At 42.3% G+C, this 16,077-nt stretch overlaps 1 protein-coding gene across 4 annotated transcripts in view; it reads right to left on the bottom strand.

The window, feature by feature from the left end:
* Nucleotides 1-16,077, bottom strand: part of Ctps2 (CTP synthase 2) — a 123,402-nt gene that overhangs the window by 83,403 nt on the left and 23,922 nt on the right. For all 4 annotated transcript variants that reach the window (XM_075957151.1, XM_075957152.1, XM_075957150.1 and 1 more), the window contains exons 9-13: nucleotides 10,619-10,751; nucleotides 9,058-9,146; nucleotides 6,786-6,880; nucleotides 2,592-2,654; nucleotides 2,459-2,502 (exon numbers count right to left, since the gene is read on the bottom strand). In XM_075957151.1, coding sequence (XP_075813266.1) covers nucleotides 2,459-2,502; nucleotides 2,592-2,654; nucleotides 6,786-6,880; nucleotides 9,058-9,146; nucleotides 10,619-10,751 — 424 coding nt within the window. The remainder of the gene's footprint in view (nucleotides 1-2,458; nucleotides 2,503-2,591; nucleotides 2,655-6,785; nucleotides 6,881-9,057; nucleotides 9,147-10,618; nucleotides 10,752-16,077) is intronic.

The raw sequence follows: 16,077 nt of genomic DNA, 5'->3' as shown, positions 1-16,077 counted from the left end.
ACTAGTATAAAAAATAATAATAGAACTAGATTTCTCAAGCCAATGACTACTTTCTCTTTAATTATGCATCTGTGTGTAGATACGTACACAAGCGCAGGTCAGAGGCACTGGATACCCTGGAGCTGAAGTTACAGACAGTTGTGAGCTGCCTACTATGAGTGCTGAGATTCAAAACTCAGGTCCTCTGCAAGAGCGGTACACATTTTCTTAACGGGGTATCTCTGTGTAGTCCTCACTGTTCTGGAACTCACTACTATATAGAGCAGGCTAGCCTCAACTCACAGAGATAGCCTGCCTTTGCCGCTAAGTGCTAGGATTAAAGGCATGAGCCACCATGCCCATCTGCAGCGCACATTCTTAATTGCTGAGCCGTCATTCGAGCGCAAAGTCAATGATTCTTAGTGGAGACAGTTCTGACCACCCTCCGACTATTTGGTAATATCTCGAGGAAATTTTAGTGTCATAACTGAGTACAGGACTAATGACATCTAGCACCTCACATATAACAAATAAAAATATGCCCCAGTTTACAGTGCTGAGGATGGAACTCAGGGTTTTGTATATACTAAAAAACACTTTACCAACTGAACTACATTCCAAGCCTTGGAATTTTTTTAAGAAATAAAGTGATCCAAAATTGACTGCCATGATAGTGACACAGATCTGTAAAATGCTAAAGCACATTGAATGAGAGCTTCAAATGGTCAAAATCTGTAAGATGTTAGTAGTAATAATGATTGGCAAACGGCTCAGCAGGTAAGGGCACCAGTCCTAAGCTCAACAGCCTGAGTTTGATCCCTAGGATCTACACAGAAGAACCAACTCCTGCAAGTTGTTCTCTGACCTCCACACACATGCTGTGGCACGTGAATCCACACATATGTGCTCCAGAGTGTACAAATACACACAAAATAAATAAATTCTTTTAAAAAACCACAAAGAGAAACAGGCATGGCAGTTACTACTTGTGACCCCAACACTTGAGAGACTAGGGTTAGAGAATTGCTGTGAGTATGGGGGCCAGCCTAGGATACACAATGAGTTCTAGGTAAGCCTAGATTATGGTGAGACCACATCTAAAACAAAAGAAAGGCCTATAAGATGGCTCAGTGGGTTAAAAATGCCTGTCACACAAGCCTAACAAGCTGAGTTCATTCCCCAGAACACATAGCAGAAGAAAACCAATTACTGCAAACAGTCCATATGATACACACACACACACACACACACACACACACACACACACACACAAGTAAAAGTGAAAAACCAACCAAGGAAAGTATAAGCATTATATGAAGGCCGTTGATCATTAGAAAGGGATGCTTGGCAGCAAGAATGTCACTAAATACACACATACAGGCAACTGATGACCAGGAAAGCCAAAGGCCATGGACAAACATGAAAGACAAGAATCACTAATGAGTGTGGAAAGAACTCGAAGGCACAGAAATAAAGCCTTTCTAGAACAAGTGGTTCAATTCTTCATTGGTTTTGTTAAGGCTCCAGGAGGAAGATCATAAGAGGGCCATATAAGGTATAGGGTATCTCCACGGGAAAACTGAGAAATACTACTTCCGACTGTCCACACTGGAACCCCTAAGTGTGGGAGAAATTGAAATGGCGTGAAACAAATGAATAAAGCAGCAAGTGATGAAATGTGAGCACCTTCTGGCTTGGCAAAGGATCCTGACTTTAAACAAAAATACTTATAGTCAGGCATGGTGGCACCTGTTTTTAATCCCAGCACTTGAAAGACAGAGGCAGGTGGATCTCTAAATTCAAGGACAGACAAGACTACAGAATGACACCCTGTCTCAAAGAAACAACAACACAACCATTTCTTTATTATTTGTGTGCACACATACATAGATGCCAACAAAGGCAAAAAGACAGTGTCAGATTCCTAGAACTGGAGCTATGGGTGGCTATGAGCTGCCTAATGCGGGTACTGGGAACCAAACTTGGATCCTCTGGAAAAGTTGCAAGCACTCTTAGCCAGTGAGTCATCTCTCTAGCCCCATGACTGAGTGAGTATCCTGGGGGGAAAGGAACTGGCAGGTGAGGACTAGCAGTTGCCATTTTTTAGAAGAATAGATGGCCACCAATGTGGAAAATAGGCAGACTGGGGACAAGACTAGAGAAGGGACAGCTCATTTATTTATATTAGCTCTTATAAATTGGTGTCACACTCAATTTATTCCTTTCCTAAACATTAAGCTTGAAAGCTGCCGCAACGACAAGTCAGGCAGAGCTGTGTTTCTTCAAGGCACAGCTGGCAAGATAGACTAGTGAGAACAAAGCAGTTGGAAGCAAAAACAATAGGAAATAATAAATTCATATATAATGTGTAAAGTTCTGGCACTGTTAGGAGAAGACAGTAATTACCTGTTACGGAGCTAGGCAAGAAATGAAACAGAATGACAATGACTGGACCCAGAAAGATCTACAAGCCACTTACCAATGGAACTGGAGTGTTTGGCTCGAATTCTGTAGAATTAGCATCTAAAGACAAAGACATTTAGTGATTTACCAATATTGCTGACACATGTTCTTGTTTTAAATAAACACTGCTTAGTAAACCTTTGACTTACCTTCCAAATTCAGGCAGTTTCTTGCAAACTCGATCACAGCCAGTTGCATCCCAAGGCAAACTCCTATTAGGAGAAGCACATGAGCATGTTTTGTATCTAGTGACATTTTGTGTTCAACTGTTTCCTGAAGTCTCTAAGAATGAAGACCTCAAGAGGAAGACTTTCTGCTTAGTTCCCTGTGATCCTCCCTTAGCACCCAGAATAGTTCCTGGAAGAGTAGTGAGTGATAGTAGTCAAAACTAAAGGAGCAACCTAAGGTGCAGAGGTGAGCAAGAAGCAACTGGAGGGCAGATGAGGACCAGCTCCCAGAAGCCAAATCTGCCATCTGCCACAGCTGTTCTTGAACCAAGGCACCTATGGGGCTGCAGAGCTCTTTCAAAGACCTTGAGTCTCTCAGAGCAAGTCTAACAGCACCCCAACTCAAGAGGAGTCTCCTTGAGCTGAGATTTCACATTCCCGCCTCTCAAGATTTCACATCCAAAACATGGCCTTGGCCACATGGCAACCTGAGGTTGGCCACTCTGAGGGTGACCTCCTAATCTGAGGTGGAACTGCTAATCTCAAAGAGAAAAGGAGCAGCAGGGGCTGGCACCAGTGCTCTGGCAGAAAGCAGGCTAGGAGACACAAAATGAAACTGAGCAGGTGCTCCAAAAAGGTAGAAGTGGTTTGGAGAGGTGGCTCAGAAGTTAGGAACACTCATTACTCTTGCAGGTTCTCAGCACCAACATATGGCAGCTCAAAAATGTCTGTGACTCCAGTTCCAGAAAGAAAAGCCCTCTTCTGGTCTCCAAGGGCACTGCATGCATGTGGTACACAGACACACATACAGGCAAAATACCTAGACACATAAAATAAAAATAAATCTTTAAAAAAAGGTAAGTGGAATGCAAAGGCCTGGGTCACTGCGGGCCTGTTGCCATTACAGATGCTTTTGAACCCATCTCCACACTCAGTGCAGCCCATCAACTCCCTCCTATAAACAGACAGCAAGAAGCATTCCAGATGCTGTTACAAACATTGACATGTGATCCAGGAGATGCAAGGGGAGAAGTCATCAATACACCAACATGCCAGGGTTAAAGGGATACACAGGAAATGGTTTAGTGCTCAAGGAACTTTACAAAGTTCCACATGGTCAGTACATAAAGAGACATGATGTTATGAAGCAAAGATACATATCTGTAATCCTAGCACATAGGAGGTATAGGGAGGAAGATCAGGAGTTCAAAGCCAGCCTCGGCTACACAAGTTCAAGGCTCACTTGAGGATGGGGATATGAGAGAAAATAGGTTCAACATACACTATATACATGTACAAAGCTTGAAAACATAAATTAAAACAGCAGAAATGTGAAAAGAATTTCACTGGCCACTTTATACATTGTTTATATTTATTGACAGACCAGATATAGCATGTACTGTATAAAACAGGAGCACTTGAGGCTGGAGAGATGGCTCAGTAGCACAGAGAAACCCTGTCTCAAAAAACAGAGAGAGAGAGAGAGAGAGAGAGAGAGAGAGAGAGAGAGAGAGAGAGAGAGAGAATTTGTTTTCTTCCAGAAGAGCCAGTTTCGATTTCCAGCATCCACATGGCAGCTAACAACCCCTGGAAATTTAGTTCTAGGGAATCTGATGCCTTCTTCTGACCTCAAAGACTACCAGGTACCCATGTGCTGCACAAACATAATGCAGATAAAACAAAACAGGGTACTTATTGGTCATTTTGTCTTACATGCTTTTAATTGTACAAAAATTTAAAAAAAAAAGACTAAAGAGCACATATGAGAGGAGAGACTTGAGAACAACTTGCACACATTCTATACAATGAAAATCACATCAGAAGCTTAAATGGAAACTGACTTTACAGAGAGATTTAAAAAAAACAAATAGTCAAGGGCAGAGCTGTAGCTCAGTTGATGGGGTGCTTGACTAACCTGCTCAAAACCCCGGGTTCCATTCCTCACTAAAGCATAAACTAGTGCCTATCTGGAAGTAAAGATAGGAGAATCAAGAGTTCAAGGTCATCTTTGGCTTTACAGCAACTTTGAGGCCAGCCTGAGCTACATAAAAATATCCTGTATTAAAACATACTGTGATAGTTTGAATGAGAATGGCCCATAGGCTCATAAGTTTGAATATTCGGTCTCCAGTTTGGAGGATGTTTGGGGGATAACTAGGGATCTGGCCTTGCTGGAAGAAATATTTCTGCAGGCAGGCCATGAGGTTTCAAAAGACTTGCCATTTTGAGTTAGCTCTCTTTGCTTCCTGCTTACAGATAGAAATATGAGCTCTCAACTACTGCTCCAGGGCCATGCTTACCTGCCCGCTGCCCTGCTCCCTACCACGATGGTCATGTACTCCTCTCCCTCTGGAACTGTAAGCACCAAATAAACCCTTCCTTCTGTAAGTTGCTTGGCCATGATGTTTTATCATAGCAATGGAAAAGTAACTAATACACATGCTCTTTTTGTGTGTGTACATGACACATATACACATGTGGGGTGATAATGCGTACCCAAGTACAGAGGCCAGAGAAATAAATCAGGAGTTCTGAATTATCAATCTCTACCTCATTCCCTTGATACAGGGTCTCTCGGTGATGCTGGAGCTTGCCAATTCATCTAGGCTAGCTTGCCCCAGCAACCCTCCTTTCTCCCTACCCCCACACACAGTGTTAAGGTTTTATGCATGTACAGTCATACCAAGCTTTTAATGTGAGTGTTGGGGATCAAATCAGGATGTCTGTTGCCCACTGAGCCATCTCCCCAGACTTAACACCCCATCTTAAAAAGCAAAAAAATAACAACAGTCCAAATGAGCTTAGGTCAGAATAAAGCAAAGGAAGTATCCTGGGTTTTTATTGGGAAAGAGGTCCCAAAATTCTGGAGTATCCAGAAAAAGAGCAGGTAGTAGAAAAAACATCTAACATTCTGCTGATAGTAAAAGACAGCAAACCTTCCTTTCAGCTCATAAAGCCACAGAATACCTAAAACACAGTGGGCAACTGGGCCTTCAAGCCCCTCCTACCTGAATCTCCAGCAGCAGAGCTGCCTTTAGCACATCCAGCTCCCATGTCATCTGGCTTTACAAATTACAAACTAGGCTTTACAAATTAAACAAGAGCATTCAAAAGACCTGCCTCTGAAGGTATAGTGATATATACCCAGTATTTGGGATGCTGAGACAGGAGGATAGCATGAACCAAGAGATTCAAGATCAGCCTAGACAAACACAGTAAGACGGTAAGACCTCACCTCTTTTAAGAAAGAAAGAAAAAAAGACCTGGTATAAGCAGCTTTTAACAGAGCTACTCCCATGGCACTGACTGATCTTTCTGTATTCTCTTCTCTAAAATGAATGTGAGTTTCAACTTAGAGCTGTGGGTGTAGCACAGTAGAAAAGTGCTTATTTAGCACACACGAGGTCCTGGGTTTGATCCCCAGTACCTCACATACACATACAAAGTTTCAACTGAAGCGCTTTTTTTTCTCTTTTTGTTGTTGTGTGTTCACCCGTTTGTTTCTTTTTTCAGGACAAGGTTTCTCTGTAGCTCTGGCTGCTCTGGAACTCACTCTGTAGACCAGGCTGGCCTCAATCAAACTCACAGAGATCCACCTGCCTCTGTCTCCTGAATACTGGGATTAAAGGCGTGTGCCCCACACCTGGCTTAGGCACTTTTCCAAACAGGTTACTACAGAGTTCTGGGGAACAGCTTTTTGCTGGAAGTGCTAAGAGGACTGGTAAGAAGAATACAGGTACAACCCTTTTCCAGCTTCTTGCTATTCAGAAATGTCTCCTATAAACTCTAAGTAATAATTCTAGGCTTTACAAGTTATTGAATCTTCAATTATGCAGCCATGAGCAACATGCAAAACAAACTGGGTGGTTGTGTTACAATAAAACTCAGTTTACAAAAGCAAGCTAGGAGCCACATTCCGTTTGATAAGCCCTGTAGCAAATGATTTGGTGCCTGAGTTTCAAAAGTAAGTTCACACCTTCACAAGAACAAACCTTATTACATGCTTCCGCAACTAATGTATGACACCTACCTTAAGTCAAAAACCTGAATAAGGGCTGGCAATATACCTCAATGGCAGAGTTGCCTTGCATGTATCCTTAAAGCCCTAGGTTCAATTCCTAGCACTGAAAAAAAAAATACGTAAAACTCATAGGCTCAATAAACAAAAAGTTTTACCCAGAAATGGAATCTTCTTTGTCCTTGCCCAAGAAATTGCCTGGAGTTTTCCCACCGTTCCTCGGAGTCCAAAGCCTCCAGGCACAAGAATGCCACTGAAATTAACACAAGATGAAAATAAAGTTGACCAGTCATCATTTTAACAATACTTTTAATTAATTAATTAGAGTGTGTCTGTGGGTCCATGTGGCAAGTACATGGCACAGTGAGAGTATGCGAAGGTCAGAGGACATCTTGTAACAGTTGGCTCTCTCCTTCTGCTATGTGGGTGCCAAGTATCGAACTCAAGTTGTAGGCTTGGCAACAACTACTTTTACCTACTAAGCCATCTCACCAACCCACATTACTTTTATTTTTAAAACTTGTGTTTTCATCAGTTATGATCAATGTTCCCAAACTCAATGCTTGGCATAATCACTAGTGAAGGTCTGAGGTCTATTTTCAGAATAGGTTACATAATTAAACATCTTTTAGCTCAACCTTATGGGGACAGTTTCTTCAACCGAATTTAATATATACTTTCTGGTAGGTATTGGTGGCTTCTGACTACAGTAACTGGGAAATTCTACTCAATAAAAAATGCGGACAGTCATGGTAGTACATGCCTATTAACCCAACACTCAAAAGGCAGAAGCAGGAGGATTGCTGCAAGTTCCAGGCTAGCTGACTATGGCTAAACAGCAAGAGTCTGCACCAATAAAACAAAAACAAAAACCAAGACTACAATGAGAAGTATGTGTGATGAAATATACTTATAATCCCAGCACTCCAGAGGATCAGAGCTCTAGGCCAGTCTGGACTATATAATGACATCTGTCTCAAATATACTCCAGAGGATCAGAGTTCTAGGCCAGTCTGGACTATATAATGAGATCTGTCTCAAAAGGCAAAAACAAATAAATAAAAGAATAGAAAATAAAAGAATTAGTCAGGCAATGGTGGCTTGCGCCTTTAATCCCAGCACTCAGGAGGCAGAGGCAAACAGAGGTCTGTGAGTTCAAGGCCAGCCTAGTGAGTTCCAGAACAACCTGGACTAAATACGGAGAAACCCTGTCTCAAAAACAAAACAAAACAAACAAAAAAGAATTTCTGAGGGCTGGCAGAAAGGGAGAAAGAAAGAGAAACATAAAATGAATGAAAATAAAAATGGATTAAAGTCCTTTTGTTGTTAAATTTTTGAGACAGGGACTCATGGAGTGCAGACCAGCCCCAAACTCACTCTATAGACAAGACTAGACTTGAATCCTCGCACCTCATTCTCCCAAGCATTGGGATTACAGGTATGTACTATCACACCTAGCTGGGTTCTAACTACTACAGAAAAACTTGCAGCGTCTTATGCCATCAGAAAGAGTTAAGCTGATAAAAGCAGCCTATGATTTCAATTAAGTAACAGTGAATGAAAATGCCCTGGCTAGAGCAAACACTTAAACTAAAAAACAACAGTTTGAGCTATGTAGCTTTGAGACCAGTCTGGTCTGCAGAGAAAGTTCCAGGATAGCCAGAGCTACACACAAAAAACCTATCTCAAATAACCAAATGTGAAGGGTTGGGGATACAGCTCAGTTGTTAGAGTACTTGTCTAGGCTGGGCGGTGGTGGCGCACGCCTTTAATCCCAGTACTCGGGAGGCAGAGGTAGGTGGATGTCCGTGAGTTCAAGGTCAGCTTGGTCTACTAGAGCTAGTTTCAGGACAGGCTCCAAAACTACAGAGAAACTTTGTCTCAAAATACCTTGTCTCAAGAAACCTTGTCTAACACATAGTCCTAGGATTCCATTCCCAGCACCCCCTAAACAAGGCCTGATAGTGCATGCCTATAAACCCCGAACATGGGAGGTGGAGACAAGAGGATCAGGAGTTCAAGGTTGCCCTAAGATATACAATTTGAAGGCCAGCCTGGGCTACACAGGCCTTCTTTCAGCAATTAATTAATTAAAATTAAAATAAATTAGTAAACACATGGAAAAGAAAATCAGAGAAAGGTCCTGTTTATACTTAATTTTCTATATGCAGTAGGCATTACTGCATCTTTCAGTAAATCGGCACTCTTTCCCTCTAATATAGTCTCCCCACCCTCTCCAAATAAAACCACTTCCACTGCCCGTGTCACCTAAATGCAATGTTGCATGAAAACTGCACAAAGACCACCTACAAAGACCACCCGAACTCCTACCTCCAAATGCACAAAACTTAGCAACTGTGGCAAGTGAAATAATTACAGAGAAACCACAATGACATTGTCCTCCTCATGTGGACAGTCCCTGGTACTCACTCGGCTATGCACAGCTTCTGCCAAGCTTCATGGAATTTCATAGGGTCCTCAGCTTTCATGACTGGCTCCAGATCAATGGAGTCTATGTACTAAAAAGCAAAACAATAACATCAAAAATCCAACAGGTTGAAGGAACATTAAAAAAAAAACACTCCATAATACTACAGCTATCTAAAGTTGTTCAATAACTGAGAGTTAGTCTAGCTCAGTAGTAGCTCATGAGGCCTCTCTCTTCCCAGAAGATCTTATAAAGTACAAGTGAGTTCAAGGTCAATCTGGCCAAATTAGCAAAGCTCTTTCTCAAAATATAAAATTCAAAAGGTTAGGAATATAGCTTAGTGATATAGAATTTGCCTCATATGCTCAAAGTCCTAGGTTCAAGCCTAGTACCATGAAGCGTAAGGAGAGGAGAGGGAGATGGAAAGAGAGACAGAAGAGGGAGAGGAAGAAGAAAAGAAAATGGCCTGGCCACTAAATTTCTACTGAGCTTCCCAGTAAAGAGTACTTTACACATGTTTTCACAGGTCATCACTGGGGTCTTCCAGCCGAATCTACGCAACTCCATGTTGGAAAGGCCTCTGGTAAGCTTGCACTAGCCTTTCCCCAGACTCTACCCCATAGGACTTGTCCACTCGCCGATGTTCCCTTGTATTCTCTGGCTATCAGAAATCTTAGACATGGCTATATGTTGAGTCCTGTCAGTCTTCCTATGCAACTTTCCACACAGCAGTTGGACTTAGAAGCACTTCATCACAATCTGCCTCTTTGGGAATTTCTAAATTGTGTTTGTTTGGCCGTGCTGTGGAAGGACCTAAGGACTTGGTCATACTAAGTAAGCACTCCAGCACTGAGCAACATCCCCAACTATGATGATTTGAAGAAGAATGGCCTCCCATAGGCACATGAATGGTTAGTCCCTAGTTAATGGAAAGTTTGAGAAGGATTAGAAAGTGTGGTCTTATTGGAGGAGATGTGTCACTGGGGGGTGGGGTCTTTGAGATTTCAGAAGTCCTTGCCAGGACCAGTGTTCCTCTCTCTGCCTGTAACTTGTGGATAACATGGGAGCTCGCAGCTACTTCTCCAGCACCAAGACTGCCTGTCTACTGTCATACTTCTGCCATGATAAAGGACTAACCCTCTGAACCTATAAGCAAGCTGCCAATTAAAAAAAGGGGGTTGCCTTAACCATGGTGTTTCTTCACAGCAACAGAACAGTAAATTATGTTTATTTGTTTTGCAGTGCTAGGGATGGAACCCAGGGCCTTGATCATGCTAAATAAACTCTCTAGCACTCTTTAGAATACAAAATACTGGAGTGAGGGAACTATCTAGAAAAGGCCTGGAGAGATGGTTCAGCAGTTAAGAACACCCACTACTGGGTGGCCAGCACTCATATCAAGTGGCATAGAAGCACCCACATCTCCAGCTTCAGGGAGATCCAATGCCTCTGGCCTCCCTCATACATTCACTCACATAAACACACGCACACACAGACATAGGTACACATACAAATAACTACAAATCAATAAAGAAATAGCTAGAACAGCAGGCTGGAACTCACCATCAGATTCAACTTGTAATTGATGGCCAAGGCTGAATGTTCCAGTGCTTTCAACACAGAGGCATAGCAGTCCCTGAGTTTGGTATATTTACCAACCAGGGCGATGGAGCATATTTTCTGCAGTCTTTCATACCTGAGAAAGGAATCAAGTTAAAGTATGTACACTTTAACATCACAAGCAACAATGCAGCCACTGCTCTTATTCCAAGTACTTTTCAGAACCTTAGAAAGAGACAAGACACTCAGTGAACTTGACACAAATCTCTCCTCCAACATGCCAAACTCTGGTCATCAAACTGATTTCAAAAGCATAAGAAGAACTAGGGCAAGACCTGGGAGCAGCCTCCCCACACACCCAACCACCCCCCCCCCATAGCATTTGCAACCAGCAGAGCCTTGGCCCTGCCCCCACCTGGAGAGGTAAGTGTCTGGGTCCCTAGCTGGAGGGCCCTACTCTCTAGGCCCAAGCTCTTAGAGGAACATCCCATGCCCCAACACCACCCAGAAAAGCCCCCAGAGACCTGGGAGCAGCCTCCCCACACCCCCAAACAGCCCCTTGGCATCTGAGACCACCAGAGCCTGGACCCTGCCTACACTGGAGAGGTGAGGGTCTGTGTTCTGGACTGGAGGGCATTAATGTCTAGGCCCTAGACCCTACAGCACATCTCATGCCTTACCCCCACTCAGCGAAGCCCCCAAAAACTGGGAGCAGCCTCCCACACCCAGAACCATCCCCCACAGCATCTGTGACCACCAAAACCTTGACCCTGAAGACACCTGGAGAAGGTGAGTGTCTGGGTCCTCGGCTGGAGAACCCTACTCTCAAGCCCCAGCCCTACCCCAATCCATTCTGGCACATTCCATGCCCTACCCACACCCAGCAAAGACTCAGGGACCTGGTAGCAGCCTTCCCACACCTTGGATCATCCTCCAAGGCATCAGCAAACACCAAAGCCTTGGCCCCGCCTACACCTGGAGGAGCCTCAGAGCCATAACACTGTCCATCAGAGGCCTGGAATTGCCTGCACCTGGAGGAAGAGGAACCTAAGCTACAGACCCCGACTGCACCAACTGGAGGAAGAGGGACACCCTGAAGCAGAGACCCCACCTATACCCACTGGAGAGAAAGAAATGGGCAGATGGTACTGTAAGAATACATTCAAAAACATAAAGAGCAAAATGGCACCACCAAAAACTAGTGGTTCAACATCATCAAGACCTGAATATCTCAGTGCAGACAAAGCAGGAGAAAACCACCTTAAAAATAATTTTATGAAGATGATAGAGTCCCCTAAAGAAGAAATGAAAAATTCCCTTAAAGAAGTGGAGGAAAAGACAAACAAAAAATTGGAAGCAATCAACAAATCCCTTAGAGAAAGCAAAGGAAGCCAAGACAAAAAATCAAATGGGAAGGAAATGGCTCAAGACTTGAAAACTGAAATAAAGACGATAAAGAAAACACAAACCAAGAGAATTCTGGGAATGGAAAATGTGGGCAAACAATCAGGAACTACAGATGCAAGCATATTCAACAAACTATGAGAGATAGAAGAGAGGTGTCGAAGATACAATAGAGAAAACAGATTCATCAAAGAAAATGTTAAATCCAACAAACTCTTAACACAAAATATCCAAGAAATCTGGGGCACCAAAAAAGACCAAATCTAAGAATAATAGGGGTAGAAGAAGGCAAAATCCAGATACAGGCACTGAAAATATATTGAACAAAATCACAGAAGAAAACTTTCCCATCCTAAAGAAGGGCATACCTATGAAAGTACAAGAAGCTTACAGAACATCATATAGACTGGACCAAAAAAAGTCTCCTCGCCACATAATAAACACAAAACATACAGAAGAAATAAAGAATATTAAGAGCAACAAAGGAAAAAACCAAGTAACATATAAAGGCATACATATCAGACTTCTCAATGGAAACTCTGAAAGCCAGGAAGTCCTGGACAGATGTGCTGCAGACACTAAGAGACCACAGATGCAAACCCAGACTACTATACCCAGCAAAGCTTTCAATCACCATAGATATAGAAAACAAGATGTTCCATGGCAAAACCATATTTAAACAATACCTATCTACAAACCCAGCCCTACAAAAAGTACTAGAAGGAAAACTCCAACCCAAGGAAGTTAGCTACACCCACAAAAACACAGGCAATAGATAACCACACAATAGCAAACCCCAAAGAAGGGAAGCATACATACAATACCAACAACAACAACAACAAAACCAAAAATAACAGGAATTAACAATCATTGGTCATTAATATCTCTTCATATCAACAGTCTCAATTTATCTATAAAAAGACACAGACTTACAGAATGGATACAAAAACAGGATCCATTCTTCTACTGCTTACAAGAAACACACCTCAACTTCAAAGACAGACATTGCCTCAGAGTAAAGGGTTGGGAAAAGATTTTCCATAAATGGACCTAAGAAACAAGCTGGTGTAGCTATCCTAATATCTAACAAAATAGACTTCAAACTAAAAATCAATCAAAAGAGATGAAGGACATTTCATATTCATCACAGGAAAAATCCATTAAGATGAAGTCTTAATTTTAAACATCTATGACCCCCAAAACAAAGGCACCAACATTTGTAAAAGAAACATTACTAAAGCTTAAATCATACATCAACCCACACACACTAATAGTGGGAGACTTCAATATCGCCACTCTCCCCAATGAACAGGATTGTCGGACAGAAACATAACAGAGAAATAAAGGAACTAACAGAAGTTATGACTCAAAGGGTTTAACAGACATCTATAGAACATTCCCCTGAAACACAACAAAATATACATTCATCTCAGAACATCATGGAACTGTCTCTAGAATTGATCACATACTTGGTCACAAAGCAAACCTCAACAGATACAAAAAAAATTGGAGTAACACCTGTATAAGATCACCATGGCTTAAAGTTAGAATTCCACAACAACACTAATTGCAGAAACCCCACAAACTGATGAAAATTGAACAACACTCAGCTGAATCACCCCTATGTCAAGAAAGAAATAGCAAGAAATTAAAGACGTCCTAGAATTCAATGAAAATGGATATACAACATACCCAAATTTATGGACACTTTGAAAGCAGAACTAAGAGAAAAATTCATAGCATTAAGTGCCTATATCATCAAAAACCTGTACTAACCAAAATTGGAAAATTCAAAGAAAATGAACAATTTTCTGGATAGGTACCACATACCAAAATTAAATCAAGATCAGAAGTTCGAGATCATCCTCAGCCTCACAGTGAGTTCAAGGACAGCCTGGGAAACATGAGATCATACCTCGAAAATAAAAAATAAGCCAGATGTGGTAACACACAAGAGGCAAAGGCAGGCAGAAATCACTACAAGTTTGAGGCATCTCTGGTCTACATCTTGACTTCCAAGCTAGTCAGATAAACACAGTGACACACTGCCACAAAAACATACAGATAAAATAAATAAAAACACAAAATCGAAAACTAAGCTGGGTGGAGGAAAAAAACTTAGAGACTAAAAGTAACTGGAAAGGTAAGACTTCCCAGGAAGATTAATAAATAAAAAAAAAACTGAGGGAAAGTTGTCATGATGTGGGAGTCCCCTCTGTGTGCTGTGATTACCATTAATGAACAAAAAACCTACTTTGGACCTATAGCAAGGCAGAACTTAAGTAGGCAGGGAAAGCTAGGCTGAATGCTGGGAGGAAGAAGGGTAGAGTCAGGTGCCGTGGAGCTGCAGGCAGAGTCAGGCAGACATACTGAAACTTTGCCAGTAAGCCACTGCCATGTGGCAATACACAGATTAATAAAAATGGGTTGAATTAATATGTAAGAGCCAATAAGAAGCTAAAGCTAACAGGCCAAGCAGTGTTTTATATAATACAGTTTCTGTGTGATTATTTTTGGTCTATGCTAGTCAGGCAGCTGGGAACCAAACAAGCAGTTTGTCCTCCAACATTATCAAGCCTTTAACGCTGCTTAGTTTTATCTTGCTCTGTAGAATTCACAGTTGTGTATGTCCAGAAGTGGTAAAGCAGTTGCCTAGCATGCATTAAGCCCTGGGTTCATTCCCCAGTATTACAAAATAATGATGTTGATAATGATTATAATGATGCTGATGAATTCCTGATAACAGAAAGCGAATTAATCTCAAGCCAAATATGAGAGATGCCACCAGAAGTAGATATTTTGTCCTAAGGTGTGGTCTACCTACTTAACAGCTGCCAGTGTGCAAAAGAGCTGGCCGGGTCTCACTTTTTCTCTGCAGAAAGCTGAAGGACATGGCTCTGACCCAAAAGAAGGCACACTAAAGACAATTACAGGCTCCTCCTTCTATTCACTCACGTCCAAACTTCCTTGACAGAAATCCCATGGTGATAGACGGAACAGATGAGCGCATGAGCCAAACACCCCAGGGTGAGGCCTGCTGTGCTGGCTGGCTGATATACTAAGTCTGTCCTTTATACTCACTTTCCCTTCCCAGATCAACCAAAGGTCCCCCTCACATGATTAACACAGCTATCACAGATGTGTGAGGCAGGCTTCTGCTATTACTGTGAGCTTCTGGGAAATGGGAAGCAGAGTCTACTTTACAGGCCCACCCATCATGGGCACGTCCCAAAGTGGGAAATGGTATCTCATTTCAGCCTGGGGTCCCAGAAAAGGACCATATCCACTTTAACCAGGACCGCTGGTGTCTGAGTGGCAGTGAACATCCATCATCAGAGCAGCTGCTCTGCCCTCTCACTGACTCCTTACACGTTCTACAGACCACAGTGGGGTTGGCCATTATACATTGCAGTTACCAATAAACCAACAATCCAAAATGATATAGGTACTGCCATCTCCATTTATTTGGAAGACTGTGGTGAAATGAATGGTTCTCCACTAGGCTGGAGATGTAGCTCACACATTAAGGCTTGTATGCTTGAAGCCCTGGGTTCAATCCTTAAAGGGAGGAAAAAAATTCTCTGGTCATAAAGGCACATGCCCTTAATTCCCTAAGAACCTTACAAACTGAGTGTAGAGGCACACACTTTTAATCCCAGAACTCAGAAGAAAGTGGCAGGCAGACCTACAAATTTGAGTCTGCCCTGGTCTATAGAACGAGTTCCAGGACAGTCAGAAACACTGTCTTGGGGAAAAAAAAAACAATAAAAAAACTTATAAAAATGGTCTTGTCTTTGCTGATACAATTAAGGATCTGGAGGAAGGAACGAGTATCGACTCCTGTAAAGTTGTCTTTTAACTGGTGTGTATGTGTGCATGTGCACAAAATAAATGGATGTGATTTGGAAATAAGTGTTTTTTAAGATATGTAAGTACTGGATGGGCGCTGTGAATGGTGGTGGATACCTACATACAACCTCAGCAATCTGGAGGTGGAGTAGAAGTTCAAGGCCAGTCTGGGCTGCAGGAGACTATGCCAAAACCAAACAAACAAACCA

This window comes from Microtus pennsylvanicus, chromosome X, assembly GCF_037038515.1.
Source record: "Microtus pennsylvanicus isolate mMicPen1 chromosome X, mMicPen1.hap1, whole genome shotgun sequence".
NCBI lineage: Eukaryota > Metazoa > Chordata > Mammalia > Rodentia > Cricetidae > Microtus > Microtus pennsylvanicus.
The sequence above is the reverse complement of the archived record's forward strand: the minus strand, read 5'-3'. Positions and strand labels throughout refer to the sequence as shown.